The 20,195-nt window shown below is 42.9% G+C and overlaps 5 protein-coding genes across 10 annotated transcripts; 4 read left to right on the top strand and 1 right to left on the bottom strand.

Annotated features, from left to right (window-relative positions):
* Positions 1-1,525: 1,525 nt before the first annotated feature.
* LOC135592562 (thiamine phosphate phosphatase-like protein) lies at positions 1,526-2,819 on the top strand. Its single transcript, XM_065082092.1, has 4 exons — positions 1,526-1,742; positions 1,821-1,942; positions 2,013-2,214; positions 2,315-2,819. The coding sequence occupies exons 1-4, from the start codon at positions 1,605-1,607 to the stop codon at positions 2,678-2,680; spliced, it is 828 nt and encodes a 275-aa protein (XP_064938164.1). The 5' UTR covers positions 1,526-1,604; the 3' UTR covers positions 2,681-2,819.
* Positions 2,820-3,713: 894 nt separating this feature from the next.
* Positions 3,714-8,978, top strand: LOC135582061 (putative pentatricopeptide repeat-containing protein At3g01580). Of its 6 annotated transcripts, none has more exons than XM_065082086.1 (4): positions 3,714-6,402; positions 7,643-7,903; positions 7,982-8,076; positions 8,713-8,978. In XM_065082086.1, exon 1 carries the CDS (start codon positions 3,756-3,758, stop codon positions 6,249-6,251), a length of 2,496 nt encoding a protein of 831 aa, XP_064938158.1. In that variant the 5' UTR covers positions 3,714-3,755; the 3' UTR covers positions 6,252-6,402; positions 7,643-7,903; positions 7,982-8,076; positions 8,713-8,978. The 6 variants fall into 6 exon arrangements, with proteins under 6 accessions (XP_064938158.1, XP_064938160.1, XP_064938162.1 ...); XM_065082088.1 differs by having other exon boundaries at positions 8,710-8,978; XM_065082090.1 differs by lacking the exon at positions 8,713-8,978 and having other exon boundaries at positions 7,643-7,713; positions 7,798-7,903; positions 7,982-8,635.
* A 608-nt stretch (positions 8,979-9,586) lies between these two features.
* On the top strand, positions 9,587-12,992 carry LOC103997049 (uncharacterized). Its single transcript, XM_018831219.2, has 3 exons — positions 9,587-9,680; positions 10,005-10,186; positions 12,590-12,992. The coding sequence occupies exons 2-3, from the start codon at positions 10,005-10,007 to the stop codon at positions 12,774-12,776; spliced, it is 369 nt and encodes a 122-aa protein (XP_018686764.1). The 5' UTR covers positions 9,587-9,680; the 3' UTR covers positions 12,777-12,992.
* An 829-nt stretch (positions 12,993-13,821) lies between these two features.
* On the top strand, positions 13,822-17,316 carry LOC135592559 (E3 ubiquitin-protein ligase SINAT5-like). Its single transcript, XM_065082084.1, has 3 exons — positions 13,822-14,217; positions 16,204-16,590; positions 16,831-17,316. The coding sequence occupies exons 1-3, from the start codon at positions 14,035-14,037 to the stop codon at positions 17,194-17,196; spliced, it is 936 nt and encodes a 311-aa protein (XP_064938156.1). The 5' UTR covers positions 13,822-14,034; the 3' UTR covers positions 17,197-17,316.
* A 99-nt stretch (positions 17,317-17,415) lies between these two features.
* LOC135592558 (pentatricopeptide repeat-containing protein At3g49240, mitochondrial-like) lies at positions 17,416-19,780 on the bottom strand. Its single transcript, XM_065082083.1, has one exon. It carries the CDS (start codon positions 19,673-19,675, stop codon positions 17,654-17,656), a length of 2,022 nt encoding a protein of 673 aa, XP_064938155.1. The 5' UTR covers positions 19,676-19,780; the 3' UTR covers positions 17,416-17,653.
* Positions 19,781-20,195: the final 415 nt, after the last annotated feature.

Below are 20,195 nucleotides of genomic sequence, written 5' to 3'. Positions count from 1 at the left end.
CGATGGGTTGTCCTCCGGTCGAAGGGTTGCCTCGTGACTACAAGGCTATATCCTAGCAGCGAAATCGTCTCTTGACCGTCAATGGTCCCAAACAACAGGTCTCTCGCTTGGGGCTTCTTAACTCAACTCCTCCTATGCTTAAGTCAGTGAAAGACGAAGGAGGAGAAATGTTAGGATCATAAAGGCACTAGGGAGAGAATTAATGCTTTCGAAAATTTTGGTTTAAAAGTTCAATCAATGAATCTGTATCGAAAATATGATTAACAAAAAGTACGAGTATAAATTGATTAGTAAGTAAATCAGTATATAATAGTAAATCAAGGCAAAAGAAGAAATGCAAACCGATTTATAGTGGTTCAGTCGTCCCGACCTACGTCCACTCCCGATTTCTCTTCCTTCGAGGTCATCGACTTTCACTACTGATCTTCTTTCGATGAACAAAGATCAACTACCCTTGTTATAACTCTTTCTCGTTTTTACAGATTTTGGAAAGAACTCTTATACCATAGTTTTTTTATAAAAGACCTCTTACATCTCTTATAATAACTTTTAAACTTCAAAGAAGAAGATACTCAATACTTTTCAAGAGTTTACAATGCTTTAAAATCACAAGCTTTTTATGCTTTATCAAACAAGCACGAGGGATATTTATAAGCTCAAAATGACTTGAGAAATGGAGCTAAAAATTCAAATCATCATGTTTTTGGGTACTAGTGGTACCACCGCCTACCTGGGTGGTACCATCGCTTGATATAGTCTGGGAGACTATATTTTTTTAAGAAATAATATATAATTAGTCCTAATTTTACTATGTATATCGCTTTAAATCAGCATTCCATTCATAAGTGTACGTTTTACACGGTTGTGAATCAGCACTTACATAAACATATTCGTGTACCATTATGAAAAGCTATGTGATTGCCACGTCGACATGAATGGGACTCCATGGTTCCTTCCTGTTTCCCATAATATAGTCCTCATCGTGCCACTACATTCCAATAAAAGAATACATGCACGAGCCACTAGTTTAGTGCTCTGCGTCCACAATCGGATGCCAACCTCACCACATGATGCCTTCCTTTCGGAGGCGCGTCATCGTCTTCGATTTCCACCTCCCAATCCACCAAGCAACGCTGACGAGATTTCCGTGAGCGTTTCTTCTTCTCTTTTCGTGAGTGGATTGGCACTGAGTCATGCCCTCTGAAATCTAAATCGGTGGCTTCGATAACTTGGTCCTTCAACAAAGGCAGGTCGAGAAGAGCAATTGGGGTTGCATTATGGAATAGACTATTCCCCATATTCCGCATAGTAATACGACGCGTGCGCACAAACACCGCAACAGGTCGGTGACGCTTTGGAATATGCTATTCTTTATGCCTTCCCCTATCCTCGCTGGAACAGCAGCCAATAAGGGACGTAAGATCTCTTCCCACGGCGCCTGATGTCTTGGGACTTAGAATCGATTCGGCGTCCGCATGGTCTCGCGACCTATTGATGCCGAGTAATATTCCATCGGCATCTTCCTCCTCACCATATATACCCTCCCTCCGGACCCTTTGGATCCTCAAGGCCTTGGCTTCTCCTGATCTACTTTAGCTGCGGCCATGGCGGGCATTGTGGTGGTGTTCGACTTCGACAAGACCATCATCGACTGCGACAGCGATAACTGGGTGGTCGATCGGCTGGGTGTCGCCGACGTTTTTGAGCGGCTTATTCCGACGATGCCGTGGAATTCCCTCATGGTTTGTGATGCCCTCCTTCATCTGTGAGTAGGTGTAGGTTGAGATCTTTACGACTGACGCTGGGTCTGCTACTCTCAGGATCGGATGATGAGCGAGCTGCAAGCAGGAGGGAGGTCCATCGAAGACATTGCAGCCTGCCTGAGAACAGCTCCTCTGGACCCTCATGTCGTCGAAGCCATCAAGACCGCTTACGCTCTTGGGTATGCTGTTCTCTCTTTCTCTCTTTCGATGGGAATCCTTCTCTGATCCGTTCTTTTTGTCTGCTACCAGGTGTGATCTGAGGGTGGTGAGCGACGCAAACCAGTTCTTTATAGACACGATTCTGAAGCATCATGGGTTGCTGGAGTGCTTCAAGGAGATCAATACGAACCCTAGTATTGTGGATGAAGAGGGGAGGCTGAGGATCTTCCCCTGCCATGACTTCACCACCCGTTCTCATGGCTGCAGCATCTGCCCCCCCAACATGTGCAAGGTAGTAATGGTTAAACATGATTGTGTCATGCGGAATTTACTACCGTCGCAGTACAACAATTATGTTCTAACCTTTATAATGATGATCTTATCGAGTGTAGGGTAAGATCATCGATCGGATCCGAGCATCTGCTTTTGTCGAAGGAAAGAAGAGATTTATCTATCTGGGAGATGGCCAGGGTGATTACTGCCCATCCCTCGGGCTCAGCGAAGAAGACTATGTGATGCCAAGGAAACACTACCCCTTGTGGAGTCTCATATGCAACAGCCCTCAGCCTCTCAGAGCAGAGGTTCACGAATGGAGCACTGGCGAGGAGCTCGAGAAAGTCCTCCTCCAGCTCGTCGACAGGTCGATCGATGCCGATCGGAACAGCCCCAGCCAGATGTTCTCCGTCGACTGCAAGCCCAAGATGGTTCCAGCTTCCCCCACAGAAACTCTTCCCCTGCCTCTTCGTGTTCCTCACTAGATGCGACTCAAATGCGAACATGGCCAAAGACCTTGTTCGCGTGACCTCTCTATGTTTAGGCCTTATATTTCTCACCATTTAACCTGCTATGTATCGATACTCGATAATAGTTAAACAGAATTAGAAACATTTTGTGTTTTGTGCTGATCAAAGAAGATGGTTTGTAGCATTTCTACATAATCTTTTCTGAGGCTTGCTTGTTGAAGAACAGCAAGCGTGCATTTCTGCGTAAACGGCGGCTGTTCAAGGTAGTGTGCAGGAAAACGGGGGGACTGTTAGGAGTTTCTGTGCAGGAGAACAGGGAAGATGAAGGCCTTCAATTACAGAATATTAGGGTCTCCTGCACTGGCATATAACACATTAAAATCATCAAAACATTTGGACAACATATATAAACCATGTTTTTCTAATGCATCTCTATGTCAAGAGATTAAAATATTCTAATGCATCTGCTCAGTGCAAACCTCTGCACAAGGAATCAACCGAGTCTTGTTACTTTTCTGCCTGTTGATGTGAGCCGAAAGATGACAGCTTGGGAAGCCATAATTATACGTCTAAGATGCCACTTCCAGCACATAAAAAAGTTACTGGCACTGAGCAAACCATTATTTAAGTAAGCATTGAAGGGAGCACATGTATTATGTCATCCTTGATTGAAACTAGCAGCGACCAGAATAGTCTGACTTATGTCAACATGAGTCAACCAGTCTGACTTACATCAATCAGGCTGAACACAGTCATTTATGATTATTCTGACCTGTGCTATATAACTTAGATTACATGAATACAAAACTGTAGATAACAAATTAATACTTGGAATTGCTTCCTCAGCTTGTGTTGCCAGGCAAGGGAGATCATGATGGGATAGATTTTGGTCATCCATCTAAGTATTATCCCAAGCATGTTGGATGTTAAAAGAGTTCGGAGGTCCATACATTTCTCTCATCATCATAGATCATGCGACGTGATTGTGTTTGACGGCTGATGGCGGTCCAACGTGGCGATTCCTCTGTCCTTAAAACAATGCCGTCCGGAAAAACTACTCCCCCTTCATCGTTCGGATGCGAACGCCACCATGGATTGGCAATGCTCATCTCTACTACTCCGCGCCACGCCTCTCCCATCGCCATCGCTGCCGCGTTCCATCTCCGTCCCTGCGAATCCCAAACCCGATAAATCCCGACACCTTACTCCCTTTGAACCCATTCCGTCCTCTCCAATCCCTTCTCCTTCTCCTATTGACACCAGCGGCGCCCATCTTCATCACGACTGTTCCCTCGGAAGCTATTCCCGGATGCTCCATGGCTGCAGCTCGAGAGGATCCCTTCCCCGCGGGAAGGCCGTCCACGGCCGGTTGCTGAGAGCCGGAATCGAGCCCGATGCCCATCTCTGGAACTGCTTGCTGAATATGTATTGTAAATGTGGTAGCTTGAAAGGTGCTCGCTTGCTGTTCGAGCTAATGCCGCACCGGGATGTTGTCGCGTGGACGTGCCTCATGGCAGCGCACGCGTGTGCGAATGACGGTGAAGAGGGCATGAGAATGTTCTGCGAGATGATGACGGATGGTGTTTGGCCTAATGCTTTTGCTCTTGCTTCCGGCTTGAAAGCTTGTTCGGTTTGCGAGGACTTGGGTTTTGGACAACAGTTGCATGGGGAAGCGGTAAAAATGCACCTTTTATCTGATCCGATTGTAGGGTCTTCCCTTATTGATTTTTATGTGAAGTGCGCAGGAATGGAGCTTGCTGAGAAAGTGTTCTTTGGTTTACCGGAAAAGAATGTTACTTCTTGGAATGCACTGCTGGGAGGATATGCTTGGTTGGGTGAAGACATGAAGGTTCTGGAGCTTTTTCGGGGGTTTATGGAGTCAGGAACCATGGTCAGCGAGTTTATATTGCCTACAGTTATCAAGCGCTGTGCGGGCTTGGGCGAAGTGAGACAAGGACGGTCACTTCATTGTTTGGTAATCAAGATTGGGTTGGAACAAGATGGATTCTTGAGTAGTAGTCTAGTGGATATGTACTCCAAGTGCGGCCTTGTCGAGGAAGCTCATAAGATCTTTGTTAGGATTGTTGATCCTGATGTTGTTGTCTGGAGTGCAATGATTTCAGGCTTTGATCAGCAAGGGATGGGTCTTGAAGCAGTCGAACTCTTCCGATCTATGAAAAGGATGGGCGTTAGACCAAATTATTTCACTCTTGCAAGTGTAGCAGGTGCTGCTTCTCAGTTGGATGATCAGGCACTCTGTGGTAGTCTTCATGCTTATATTCTGAAAAATGGATTTGACATGAGAAAAGAAGTTGGGAATGCTATATTAAACATGTACATGAAGAATGGGGTTGTTGAAGATGGGTGCATGGTGTTTGACACTATGATGGAACATGACACTATATCTTGGAACAGCCTTCTCTCTGGATTTCATAGTGGCAGTTCCTGTGACAAAGGGTTGAGAATTTTCATTGGCATGCTTACTCAAAATATCATGCCTAACACTTACACATATATCAGCATCTTAAGATCCTGTACTAGCCTGAAGGATGCCAGATATGGTGCTCAAGTTCATGCTCATATTTTTAAGAGTAACCTATCTCGAGATTCTTTTCTTGGAAGGTGTCTCGTTGATATGTATGCAAGTAGTGGTGACCTAGAAAATGCATGTCTGGTCTTTGATAGACTGACTGAAAGAGATGTCTTTTCTTGGACTGTCATCATCACAGGGTACACAAATACATATCAAGGTGAGAAGGCCATAAATTGCTTTAGACAGATGCAGCAGCAGGGCCTGAATCCGAATGAGTTCACAATTTCTTGTTGCTTGGGAGCTTGCTCATACATAGCAGCATTAGACAGCGGTCGCCAGTTTCACTCACATGCCATAAAATCTGGACTGACTGGATCATATGTTTCGAGTAACCTCATCAATATGTATGCAAAATGTGGGTGTATGATGGATGCTGAAGCAGCGTTTAATGAGTCAACTTTTCATGATGAAGTTTCATGGAACATTTTAATTTGTGGGTATTCTCAACATGGGTATGTGGGGAAAGCTCTTGAATCCTTTCAACAGATGATAGAGGAGGGAAAGAGACCTGATGAAGTGACTTTTGTCGGTGTCCTTTCGGCTTGTAGCCATGCAGGTTTACTTAATGAAGGCATGAAATACTTTAATTCTATGTATCGTATTTATGGGATCACCCCTACAATTGAGCACCATCATTGCATAATTGACATCCTTGGCAAAGCAGGTAAACATGATGAAGTTGTGCAATTTATCAATGAGATGGGATTATCATCAGATGCTTCAATATGGCAAACAGTTCTTGGAACGTGCAGAATACATGAGAATGTGGAATTTGCAGAAAGAGCAGCTAACAAACTGTTTGAGTTGGACCCAAGTATGGACTCTAGTTATATCATGATGTCCAACTTATATGCAGCCGCAGGGAGGTGGGAAGATGCCACTAGGATGAGGAAATTTATGGTTAGTCGTGGCATTAAAAAGGAGCCAGGGTGTAGCTGGATTGAGGTCAATGGCCAATGCCATGTATTTCTGGCTCAAGATGGTTCCATCTAAAGGACATAGAAATGTATATGAAACAGAAGTAATTGACACAGCAAAATGGCTGTAGAGGTTGCTTATACTGGGCAAAGTACACTGAATTGTTGATACCACAGAAACAGCTGTTCCAGAAACTCAACCTGAATTCATGGAAGCTGATGGAGTGGTACTAAAACTGTCTATGACATTCATTCTTAATTTGTTGATATTCAGCATATTTTCTTTTCAGGATATGTACTGATGTTGTCGAATATGTTTTTAGTGCAAGACTTCAATTATTGCAATCCCGTACTTCAAAGTAGTTATAGTTTGCAGAATAGCTGAAGCTCGTTTCTTCAAGAATCTATACTTTGCTATCTGTGTTTCTTTTAATCGAAGCATTTACGCTCCTAAAAATTTGTTACATGTAATAACCAAGCTGTTTAATTATAAAAGACAAAATAACATACTGTAATGGACAAGTAGATTGCGAGGCAAATTCTGTACCTTTGTTACAGCTGTTGCTATATACAACATGTATTTTGCTTTCCTTTCTATTAATTTGTGTACCTTATCAACTCTTCATTGTTTTAGAAGACTGGAAGCCCTTCAAATTGATGTTTTGTTGCATGACAGATAGTAGAAAATTGAATCAAGAAAGGGCCCTTGAATAATTACTGTAAGATTATAGATGTTTGGTGTTATAATGTGGTACCTGTCTGGATGCATGAGAAACATATGAAACACTTGATGGATTCTTTGCAAACTTCTATCAGCTCAATGGTATCCACACATAAGCCACCACTCTTGTCAAGCCTAGTCTGGTCCTTCAGCATAGTCAACATTGACATCTAAAGGTTTCGTTTATTCCAGATACTTGTGCATTGGACTTTCGACGATGTTACTCTTATTTTGTTCTACAGCATTGTTGACCTTTTTTACTTCTGATTTAGTCTCTTGAAACATCTTTTTTCCTCTTATTACTGCACATCGCAAACCTCCAGCAAATTATGTGCAACATGGCACATGGCCTCTTCCTTGTGCTTGTGTTGGTCGGATGCTGACACTTTACTTGTGTTAAGGGATGTAGCATGGTATTATACCCAGTGTCAGCAGGGCACATCTTGCACCACATTCATAGGCATGCAAGGAAATACCCTATTGATTTTTGCATGGCACTCTGCACTGTGCTATTATTCTATTGGCAGGCCGCATTTTGCACCACATGCCTTGGCATGCAAGAAACGGAAAATTTATGTGCTGAAATTTGTCAAACAAGTTATTGGCAATTGGGAATTACAATACCGTATCATCTAATTCGAAAAGATATCATGCTATGTTGTTAGCAGACAGTTGTTTAAAGTTGGGTTATGACTTTGCTTGGAATGAAAAGCTGATCAATTTATGCTGTCAAATTTGCTGGATAGGATTCCTGGAGACCTTTTATTCCGAGTTATCTAAAGAGGCTGAAATGGATAAGATCTTAATATCCATGGAGGTAGATTTACGATTACCTACTGGTTTGACATTAGAATTTTGATCCATTGAATTGATATGATGTCATTAGCTGTTACAAAGCCAGGGAATGCCAGGAGCACAAGGAATGTAAATGTATTCTCGTGAAGATTTATTGGTGAAGAAGCTGATGATGATGACGAAGATGAAGACAATTTTCCTGAGAAATCGATGTAATTGTTTTTTTCCCCTTTCTATTTTCTACATGAAACTTGATTGTATGTTCTGAAAATTTTTTCTCTGTTATACAGGGAAATATTCTTAAGGGATAGGGTTCCTCAAAAGCAAGATTATAAGCAAGATATTGCAAGGTATTACAGAAACAGGGACAACCATATCACAACAGGTAAAGAATATGTGGACTGGAAAGACAGAGGGTTCAAGTCCCATAAAAGCAAAGAAAACATATCTTTGAGGCTGAAAGAATAATTAGTTCGAGCGTAAATAGGATGCCTCTCTTTATTTTGGATCAAACTAGGGTAACTCTCTTTTACGAGGAGTAGCACTGTGTTTATTTGTTAGATATCAATTTTTCAGTGTCTTGCCATATATTTAAAGTTAGAAAAGCAGCATCAGATTCCACGTTGCCTGACACTACACTTGGCTGATGTATATGCCAGTTGATACTCAAGTCCCATCTCTTTTTCTCACGTCCTGTTTGATTGGATTCTCCATGTTTTCCATCCTGGAAAACCAGTTCTGTTAGCTTAGCGTTGTGAAAATAGCCACCATACTTTTTCTCTCTTTTAGCTTCTAATCTTAATGTACTTTCTCTCTTTGGACAAAAAAAGAACAGCCAACATAGTTGTATCTATGAAACCTTTTGAATTGACACAAAATTATCATCAGGGCACTGATCTATAATATTAATCACACGATGATCGGCCTTTTTGTGTATTTTTCTAGCTTTTATTCTTCTTATTATTCCTGAAAACATATCTCTAACTCATCTTTCGTTTTCCTTCTTCGGTGGACCAAGTAGAGAGAAGTCAAATCTGTCCACAGATTACTTTCTGGTGTCTGTTCTATGTGCTAAATAAAAGCTGCTGTGCGCTGGATTCTGTCAGTCTTTTTGTTTCAGAGGCATCATAGATAATTTTTCACCGGGGGTTATGTGAAAAAGATTGTCTCCACTCAATAAATGTTACTGGAACAATATGTTATGAATATTATGAACTATTTAGTAAATTGAGTACTTGTTCATAGTTTATATTCATATGCTTCTTCTAAAATTAGATATTACGAACATGTATTCGATGTTCATGTTGTGGACCCAACTGAGGCTGTCTTATACAGATTATTTTGCAGACGCAGGGAGTTGCGAATCTTAATTCCATTCTGTCGATTAACGGGTCGGGTTTTTGGTCAAACGGGTCTGACCAGTCGGCAGCTTATATCAAGAATATTTATATTTTTCATGTTATGATTTGATTCTTTGCTAAATTACAATGTAAATCACATCTGATCCAACTTTCGATTTGACCCAACCCAATCCACTAGTTATGTCAATCGGGTCCAGATCGAGATAGTATGATCGGATGGCAAATTGAATTGTATCCGTTTCGGCAGCATGTAATCCTTTATATCTCATATCGGTCGATCCTTCAATTGTCATGCAGTTGGCTACCTGTACATTTTTTCGCGCGCTCTCCATCGGACCTGCCTAAGTAACCACAAAACGCACTGTTGTCATTAAGTAGGTCCCGCATGGGTCCCGCAACGGGTAGACGAATCATTTATTCCCGGAAAAAATTCACTACGCTGTCTGCTTCACTGTGAAATTACCAAACTCTTACATGGAACCCTAGCAAGCGTAAATTACCTAAATACCCTCTTCGGAACTGATGCTATAAATAATGAACACCAACAGTTGCTGTGCCTCTCGCGAGCTCTGCTCCTCTTGTCGCCTCTCCGTTCCCTGATCTCTACCTCCCCCCTGCTGGTAGAGGGGTAATCTCTTTTTTTATGCTTGATTCGTTGATTGAATTCTTATCGATCTCTAACTGGAGCCCATATTTTTTTTCATAATCGTCTCCGGCGATTTAGGGTTTTCTTTTTCTTGGCATTTTGCCGTTCTCTCTTCCATTTTTCATTTGATATTAGGGTTCTTCGATCTCGATCGGGTTCTTCCGTTAATCTTGTATGGCCCACATTGATGCGATTCTGGATCGTTAGGTTTTTCTATGCATTGCGTGATGATTTATATGACGTTGAAATGGATGGCTGCTGAAATGAGTGTCTCTCTTCATGGTGTGGGCACTTTTTGGTTGGTAGATGGCATCTAGACTGCAGCAACTGCGATCTAAGGCCGTGCAAGCCTCGGAGTTCGTGTCTAAGCACGGATGCACTTATTACAAGGAGCTTATGGAGGAGAACAAGCGGCATGTCGTTCAACCGCCGACCATCGAGAAGTGCCAGGAGCTGTCAAAGCAGCTCTTTTACACACGTCTTGCTAGGTTTGGCTTTCTATTCACGCTATGGCGTTTGTTTAGCTGCTATCTTAAGGAATTTAGATGATTGGTTCGGGAATGTCTTCTATTCTTGTTGTGATTGGTTTAATCTTGTAGGTAAACATTATTGAACAAGATGTCTATGTTATTTTAACTTATTTTAACAGCGTACATTTGCTGGTCTAATGAAAATTAAGTCATGTTTAAGAACATATTGGTTGGATTATTTCATTAAATCTACAACAAGCATAAAGAATCAGAAACCACAATCAGGGAGTATAAAGGATAGAATGAGTAGTATGCCATAGATTGTCTTTGCCCGACAACACTATGTATTCTGTCTTTCTGAGCATAGAATGCATGTAGGATCTGTTTCTGGACGTAGTGGAAGTAGTTCATTTGTTTGATTCTTCTCTGACACCCCGATTTTAAATTCAGAAGCTTTTTATTTGATTTTCTGATAACTTGTAAAATCTTTGTGAACCCAATAACACGAACATTTTATGTTAGGTTATCTATTTTCTTGATGGGGTATCGTATGGAGTTTCCTTCTTCCCAAAACATGTTGCTTGACGTTTGGTTGATATGTGGAAATGTTCTACTGTTTGTGGTTCAGGGTTAAGGATGTTTAACTTGGTGATCAGTTGTTTGCTTGCCAAACAATATAGTGTTGTTAAAGGTTGCTAACCGTAATAACTCTGATTAAAATGGCCCACCTCAAAGAGTGTGTTGACATAATCCTATATCTTATTTTTGATACACTAATAACTAATTGTCAGCTTCATCAGTAACCAAAGTAAAATGAGGATTAATATATTAGTTAGTTTAAGTAGCAAACAAACAAAATTGAATTGCTATTAGCTGTCAATTACTCTGACCTTTTGCCAAATGTAGTATCCAGTTATTTTATTGCTATTTCTTGAGAAATACATCTTGTTGTGGCTGTTAAAGAATACATAGAAGCAAGGTATGCAATACCGTACCATACCGGTGTTTCGAGGTTGGCTCGGTATAGTACGGTACCGTGTACCGAGCGGTACACCAGGGCGGTTTTATATATTTCCTTCTCTTACTATAATACTATAGCACGTTTCGTCTGGCAGCGGGCGGTCCGCGTATCGGTATGCTGTCGGACCGATATGTACCGCCCGATACGGGCGGTACTATTCGAAATTGCATACCATGCATAGAAGTCTATACAGTTACCTTGGCTGATGTAACCTTTGGGATGATTTCTGCAATTTAACATGCCCAAGGCCGAGCGCTTCCCCCTTAAGCCATGGGGTGGCGTGGTATTCCACGGGAGAGGTTATTTATTCGTGGCACACAATGCACATTGTGTGATGGGCACATATTGAGCTTTGGCTTCCTTTGGCCGCTCTGCTGTGCTGAGCAGCAGTTAGAGCGATGTGATAAGCCAACATTTGAACTTTTTTTTCCAAATTGACTTCATGGCGATGCATGAAGTCTGTAATACATGTTATAATCGAGAAACTTGAAATGTTCTAAAAGGAATTCATTACAGACAACCGAATTGCCTTAGAGCTAATAGATCACAATCATCATCATATTTGGATTTAATACATGACAAAAAAGTACTGTAATGTAAAGAACTGCCATTTAATGCTAAGACAGTTATGTTCAATTTGAATGAATCACTTATTTATGAGGATTCTGTTTCTCTTTTGATCTACATATATTAAAAAATCTATAGGCTGCACATTACTGAGAAAAAGCTGACACATATGATATTTCTATGAGATTTCTGGTTTAGATCAACTTGTGTTAAGCATCGATGATCTGATGCTTTAAGGTCATTGAGCATTCTGTTTTGTTTTTAAATTAGTTGGTGAACAAACCTCGTCTGAGATCTCTAAAAAGACCCTTCTTAAAGTTGCAAACCTGACATGCTGAATATTTCCTTCTACAGTTATACGTATATAAGTTGATTTTACTTGGTGAGGACAATGGTTGATGTCATAGTGAATATCTTATGTTAAAACCACCATACACTGTTTTTAAGATGTTTTAACCTTCCCAGTTATCTGTTTTGTTTCATTTAGGATATTAGAACCTCCATATACATCTAGGCCATAAAAATGCCAGCTGTTCCATGTTTGTTCTATAACAATCGTTTAGCTTTGGTATTGGTCTTGTAGCATGCCCAGTAGGTGGCAAAGCATTATTCTTGGAGTGAGCGAGAGAGACTGTTCAAATTGTACAACAACTCTTAACTTTGATGATGGCGAGCTTATGAATTATTATATGTAACACATTTAAGTGAGTCCTCAAGTATGGTAACATTAAAATTCTGATTTATGTGTTGCATGAATTTGATTTTGTTTTTGAACTTACGTTTTGCATCCAAGGAATTGTGCCTCATTCTATATTGACATCTTTTAAGTGCAGCATTCCTGTTCGATATGAGTCATTCTGGAAGGAGCTTGATGGCATGAAGCACATATGGAGAAACAGAAAGGATATCAAAGTTGAGGATGTTGGCATCGCAGCATTGTTTGGGCTCGAGTTGTATGCCTGGTCCTGTGTTGGTGAGATTGTTGGAAGAGGATTCACTTTTACTGGCTACTACGTTTGATCCCCTGATTATAACGCAATTAGACAAGCTGTCTGCTTAGATTTTTTTTTTAATTCTTGGCTTTTCCATAATGAATCTTTTGCCTTAATTTTTTATTTTGCTCATAAATTTATTAAGCTGCTAGTCAGCTGGACAAATGTTGATCCCTAAATAATCTGGAGGCATGTATCTCTTCTGAGTTCACAAATATCTCTGCGATTGCAGAGACTTCATTTATATGAGCAGGTTGTATAAAACCAGGTAGCAAACCCTTTCCAAGTTACTTCAAAGATACATATTCAAATAATTGTGTAACATCTGGTCTTTTTACTTGTTCAATGATACTACTCTTATATAGGTTGATGCGAGTTAGCTGTCTATTTTGTATGGTGTCGTTGCGTATGCTATCCGATAAAGCAATATTAGAACATTGTTGTGGTGTGTTTGCATCCCTGATTTGTTACTATTACGGTTCATGCATTGATCCTATGAAGCAATATTAGAACAATGTGGTGGTATGTTTGCATTCTGATTTGTTACTATTACGGTTTTGATCCTATGAAGCAATATTAGAACAATGTGGTGGTATGTTTGCATCCTGATTTGTTACTATTACTGTTCATGCGTTGATGCTGGAGCGAGGTAAATGACGAAACTGGGACTCAGCCAGGTGTCTTGTATGAAGAATCGGTCAACATTTTGTGGTGTTCTCCTGTTTATTTTTGTACTCTGATATACCCAATATGGAGGCGTGTGGATCGACCAACACGTGGATGGCCGTTCAAAGGATTCAAACACAACACGTGTGTGTCACCAAGATTTTAATTATGAATAAAAAATTCAAAATTGATTAGGCAAACAAAATAAATAAATCAAGTAGTAAATCGTTATATGGTCGAAGGTCCGTTCCCAATCATACTTTCTTTTCCCGTTAATTTCTATTTAGGCTGACGACTTTGGATCAAGTTAACCGGGCCCCACAGGGCTGCCTCCAATCACAGCGCCGGTGGGTGATTGGGCGTCATGACAAAAAATAAATATAAAGGACCCGAAAAGAATTGCGGTGATACCGTCACCTCCTGTTAGTGCGGGCCGAGACCTCCTCCTCCTCACTCCTCGCTTTGGTTCCTAGCCCTCCTCTCTCTGTCTTCTGCGTCATAATCTCTTCAAAGGCGCTCCCTTTCCTTTGGTCGCCACCCTTTCCAGGCTGATTTTGGAGAGCGGAGAGGGCGACGGGCGGGGAGGGCACGAGATCCTTGTATCCCTGGCCGCTGGAGGCATGGACTCCGACAGCATCGAGTGCGTGTCATCGGTCGATGGGATGGACGAGGAGGTGACCTCCCTTCCCCACCGCTCGTCCTTCAAGCCCCACGGCGCCGCCGTCGTCGCCCCTGCCACCAGCGTCCACGAGCTGCTCGAGTGCCCTGTCTGCACCAACTCCATGTACCCCCCGATCCATCAGGTCGATTCATCTTCTTCGTTATCATGTAATTTTTCGGTGGTTCGCGATTTATAATCTATTCCGACATTTAATTGCGGTGCTTAGCTTAAGCCTGTGATGTTCGTCGACTATTCGATTTGGATGAGGTGATCGAATCAATTGTGGCACTTTGACGTGCTTTTGATTCCTATTTTCCCATGTCTTTCGTCGTTTGGATCATACAATTTGCGATTCTGTAACAAACAACGGAATATGTGTTGTTAGAAGACGGTGGATCGTTAGCTGCTACGTGTTTGTTGAAAGGTCTAAAGGATACGATATTTGGATTTTTTGTGTTTCTGCGGTATTATAATTTATTTTTATTGACTTTCCTTTAATTTTTAATTTTTATCTCTTTATGATCAAATTTTGTACCAAATCATTGTTCATTTCCTGTTATCGATTGTGATGTTCAAATTATGGGCTGAATTGGCTCATCTTATGCTCGAGTAATCATCAATTTGGGGTTGCTGTTTGGTATCTGTATTGAGGATTTAGGCTTCTCAGTGACTCTTTGTCATGTACAACAACAACAGAAAAGCCGTAAGTCCCAACTATTTGGTGTTGGTTGCATGGGTCTTTTCTGTCATTGAAATTAAATTTGGTTAAGATACATGTTCATGAGAACTGATATAGTTTTACATTGGATTGGTTATCAGTAACCTAACGCAACCCTTCACCTTTTCTATCCAGGCTTGAGACTAGTATCTTATGCTCGAGTGGTCGTCAATTTGGGGTTGTTGTTTGGTGCCTGTATTGAGGATTTAGGCTTCTCATTGACTCTTTGGCATGTCCAAAAAGAATATATAAATTGGTTGATCTGACATATCATTGTGATTTTGAAATGTCGGCCTTGATAGTTTGCTTAATGTTAGTGCTGAAAAGATACAAGAACTTTTTGGATCATGTAAAATTAATCAGTTGATGTTGATGCATGCTTTGGGAATAGTTATCTGCTTATTGCTCTCAATATACAATGTCTAATCCAAGAAATGCATTATTTACTTTTGAGATTTACCAGCATATTTGATCAGCATCATCTGCTCATTAGAATTATCTCTTTAAAGCTGTAGTTGTACATAATTCTTGTTTTTGGTTAACTTTAATAGTAAATATTCTCTTGGATAGCTATTTGTTTAGATATATTCAGGAGATTGCTTTCTTGTCCCATTATTTCTTTCTTTTCCTATACTTTGGCTTGTAAAACTGTTGTGCAGATGTTCTTTCTACTAATGATGTTTAATTTTCTGAATTCTGTAGGTTCGTAATCTCTGGTTACTAACTTGGTATAAATACAGATGATTGAACTATTTGAATCTTGTTTGTGCTTCTTGAAACATGTCTTGGTTGACTTACATGCACTTTTGGTCTTTAACGATGGACGTAATGATGTCGTAATTGGCAATTCAATTGTCCAACCAGCATAGTCTCTATCTTTTAGTGGCAAATTCTACTTTGTCTGCATGTGTAATAAACTTATACTGGACTTATCATATCAGGTAGTAAGTTTATTTATGTAACAAATTAATCCCTGCTTTAGCACTTCTGGATCCAAGTTGTTTTCCTCTTACTTATAGTAGTTAATAGTTAATAACTGCAATTAGGAGGATCACAGTTACTTTTATTTCAGCAAATCTGATTTGCTCCGCTGCCTGTATTGTTTTATAATTGATGAGGAGTCTGTCTTCGAGTCGATTAATCTTTATGGTTTGAATTCTTCATTTAATTGAGATAATGTGAGGGATCCTGTACTGCTGTTTTGTCATTATTATGTCTATGAATTATATATCAAAAAAGACCGTTATGTATGTGATTTTGTCATGATTTTATTTAGGGTAGCATCAATATGAGAAATTTTTACTTGTACATAGAGAGGTTATTTCAGCAAGCAACTCATCGAAATTTATGAACAAGGAGTTATTTGGTTCCACACTGGTATTGTGTCTCATGGGTTACATTCTTTTGCAGTGCCAAAATGGACATACACTGTGTTCAACATGTAAAATGAGGGTGCAAAACCGGTGCCCTACTTGTCGGCAAGAGCTTGGAGACATCAGGTGTCTAGCTTTGGAAAAAGTGGCCGAATCACTTGAACTTCCTTGCAAATATTACGCACTTGGCTGCCCCGAAATCTTCCCATACTACAGCAAATTGACGCATGAAGCTCAGTGCAACCATCGACCGTATAATTGCCCATATGCCGGATCTGAATGCTCTGCGGTGGGGGATATCCCCTTCTTGATTACACATTTAAGAGACGACCACAAAGTAGACATGCACACAGGCTGCACTTTCAATCATCGATATGTTAAATCAAATCCAAGAGAGGTTGAAAATGCCACGTGGATGCTGACTGTAAGCACACTCTGATCTTATTACTGATTCCTCAAATATTCTTGGATGTCTTTTATGAGTTTTCTGAGTTTGCTCCACATTTCGATTCGATCATCTTGCATAATTGTGGAAGCAGGTTTGATAAGTGTGTGGCCTCTACTTAAAAAGTGATTTTACCAGGGTTCTCATTATAGGTCACCAGAACAACATGTTGTCGAGGAAAATCTCTCTCTCATGTCCATATCATCTTTCTCTGACCAGGTCTTTAACTGTTTTGGGCATTACTTCTGCTTGCACTTCGAGGCATTCCAGCTAGGGATGGCGCCTGTGTACATGGCATTTCTTCGATTCATGGGTGACGAGAATGAAGCAAGGAATTTTAGCTACAGCCTTGAGGTCGGGGCCAACGGAAGGAAGCTGACATGGGAAGGCACACCGCGGAGCATCCGCGACGGCCACCGCAAAGTCCGAGACAGTCATGACGGACTCATCATACAGAGGAACATGGCGCTCTTCTTCTCCGGTGGTGACAGGAAAGGACTGAAATTGAGGGTCATTGGCAGGATTTGGAAAGAGCAACAGAACAGTGATGCTGGAGTGTGCATGCCAAAACACTGCAGCAGCTGAGACACGCCCAACTGGCCCATCAATCTGTAGCATGATGATGGTGCTTTTACCTTGTTATATATTTCTGACACTTTTGTATCTACATGTTCTAGTTTTGATTTGCCAGGAGGTGTTGTTTAATGTGTGATATACAACCACAATGACACTTGTGCTGCCATGATCTGTGGAAGAGGAACGGTATCATTTTGTTGGATCATCATGCGTGTTAGAAAGCACCCAGCAACAAAAGGATGGGATCATTTTGGTTCCAAACAATGAGTTCTTTAACATGGATGTCTTCCTTGAGACAAAGTTGTCAATCCTCAAGAACATATAAGCCATGTCAATCAGATGCATTATACCCCTACATGGCAAGTTATGATGAACTTGATACTGGAACTCGAGAGATACAGCAGCCAACAAATATATCATGCACAAGATGTTCTTCCCGAATGCATTTTCTGAAACTATCTCAATTTCATGTAGTAGATACCTGTTGAGAAGGATCTCCAGCTCCCTCTGTTCCCTCACCACCATTCCTTGCTTCTGCAAGAACTTCCCCTTCCGGTGGTGCATCAGTAGGCTTAGACTCCACGCTTCCATTCTTCTCTTCACCACCACCAGCAGGAGACTCCTCTTTGGCAGCATCCTTTTTCCGTCCCAGAATCGCCTCGATAGCTGCAGCACTAGCTCTGGCAGCAGCAGCTTCCTTCTCCGCGGCTTCCCTCTTCTTCCTCTCCTCTTCTTCCCTGGCAAGCGCCTCGGCTCTCGCTTTCTCTTCTGCTTCCCGAGCCAATCGTTCCGCCTTCTCCCTCTCGACATCCTCGTACAGTTTCCCCATCTCCTCATCTCTCCCTTCTTTCCTCAGTGCCTCCTCCACGAGCTCCTTCATTTCTTGGCTCAATGTCACCCCATCATCCAGCAGCAGATCCTTGAGCGTCTTAAGCCCATCTTCCAATCGGCCACAGTCGATGAAACCTTTCAGCAACAGCTCGTAACTCGCGACGTTTGGTTTCACCTCCGTCTCCAACATCTGGTCGAAGAAGTTCTTGGCTTCGTCGAGCCTTACCACGTTCGCCAGTCCTCCGATGACCTTATTGTACGCGGTTGCATTTGGCCGCAACCCCAACTCCACCATCTTCTGGAAGTACGCTGTGGCGTCGTCCACCCTATCCACTCCAAAACATGCTTCCACCAGCAGAACATACGTGTACTCATCCGGATTGATCCCGCGCTCGCCCATCTCCTTGTACAACTCCTCTGCCTCCGCGACCAACTTGTTGCTCCCCAGCTGTTCGATCAAATTGTTATAAGACAGCGCGTCGGGGGTGCACTTCTGCTCGCCCATCCGCCCAAAGACCGTGACCGCGTCCTGGAACCTCCCGGCAAGGCAGTAGGCATCCACCATCACATTGAAGGTCCCCAGATTGACGGTGATACTCCTTGGTGGGTCGTGCTCCTTCAGCATCCGGTCGAACAGTGTAATGGCTTCCTCCAGCTTCCCGTTCCTGCCCAGCGCATCCAGCACCTGGTTATAGCTCACCGCACCAAACCTAACCTTGGAGCCCTCGCCGAGGACGTCGTGGTATGTCTCCATCGCCTCCTTCTCCATCTCTTTCCCGAAGTACCCCTTCATGAGGTTACCATACACGATGCCGTCGAGGATCTTCCCGCCACCGAGCTTCTCAAGCAGCTCCTCGTAGAGGGAGACGACCTTGTCGGGGTCGCCTTTCTTAACGAAGCCGCACATTAGGTGGTTGTAGACGACGGGGTCGGGAGGCACGACGGCCTTGGCAAGCATGTCGTCCTTGAACTCGAGGGCCTGATCGAGCTTGCTGTTGTCGATGAGGCCCTTGGTGACGATGCGGTAGGTGGTGGGGGAGGGGGGGAAGGGGGCATCGTCCTTGAGGAGTAGGCGGAAGTGCTCGAGGGCGATGTCGGTCTTACGGCAGTCGCAGTAGGCTTGCAGGAGAAGGTTGACGGTGATGACGGTGGGGGCGACGTTCGCCTGGGTGATGAAGCGGTGGAGGGAGAGGAGGTCGGCGTAGCGGGACTGGCGGAGGAGGGCGTAGAGGACGGCGTTGGCGGTGAAGATGGTGGGCCGGCAGTTGGAGTAGATGGAATGGCGGACGAGGAGGGCGGCCTCGTCGAGGTCGTTCTCGCGGATGAGAGTGAGGATGCGGTTGTGGAGGTTGAGGCGGCTGCCGGCGAGGGCGGAGATGGGCTCCGGCAGCTTGGGGGCGTTGGGGTTGGGGGCCGTCCTTGGTGACCGAGGCGGAGGGGCGGAGGAGGCGGGTGGATGCTGCTGGTGGCGGAGGGAGGAGAGTGGCGGCTCGATGCGGAGGCGGCGCTTGCGACGGCGGCGCTCGGCGGCCGCCTCCTCCGGGGTGGCGAAGGAGAGAAGGCGGAGGTGAGAAGCGAAGGGGAAGGCAGCGGGTGCGTAGTATGGTTTTAGCGACCGGAGGTGATGGGAGAAGAAGAGGGGTTTGGAGAGAGCCATTTCCTTGGGGTCTTTTTGTTTTTTTTGGGAGATGAGAGAGACAAGTGCGAGATGTACACGAAGGGTTTTGGGAATCAGAGGAGATCGGCACTCGGAGGGTGGGAGTTTGGAAGGGGGCACTAATCTTGATGGCCATCAATCTATGATGGGAGTCAAACTAGATCCGAAACTATTTGGGACGGTCCATACTTAAATGGGCCTGGATCTTTATTGGGCTGGCAGGAGAACAACGATCGAGTTGGATTGTATCAGCTTCGAAGAGGAATTCGACCATCTGATTGCCCCATCTCGCATCGAATTAAGAAGTAATGGTTTATATACATGCTAGCGCATCTATGTTCAAAGACACAGATTCACAATCTAAAAGTCGATCCTCTTCTGCAACGAGGAGGCCGACAACGTGTTCGGGCATTGGTATAGCGTTTATCAGCTTACACTTGTTCATCATCACCAAAGTTACAGCATTGCGGTCAGCTGATGTAGGAGAAATTTAGCTCGAAACATGCAGGAGAGCATTGGG

The sequence above is a fragment of the Musa acuminata genome, chromosome BXJ1-9, assembly GCF_036884655.1.
Source record: "Musa acuminata AAA Group cultivar baxijiao chromosome BXJ1-9, Cavendish_Baxijiao_AAA, whole genome shotgun sequence".
Taxonomy (NCBI): domain Eukaryota; kingdom Viridiplantae; phylum Streptophyta; class Magnoliopsida; order Zingiberales; family Musaceae; genus Musa; species Musa acuminata.
This window is presented reverse-complemented; position numbering and strand designations above follow the sequence as displayed.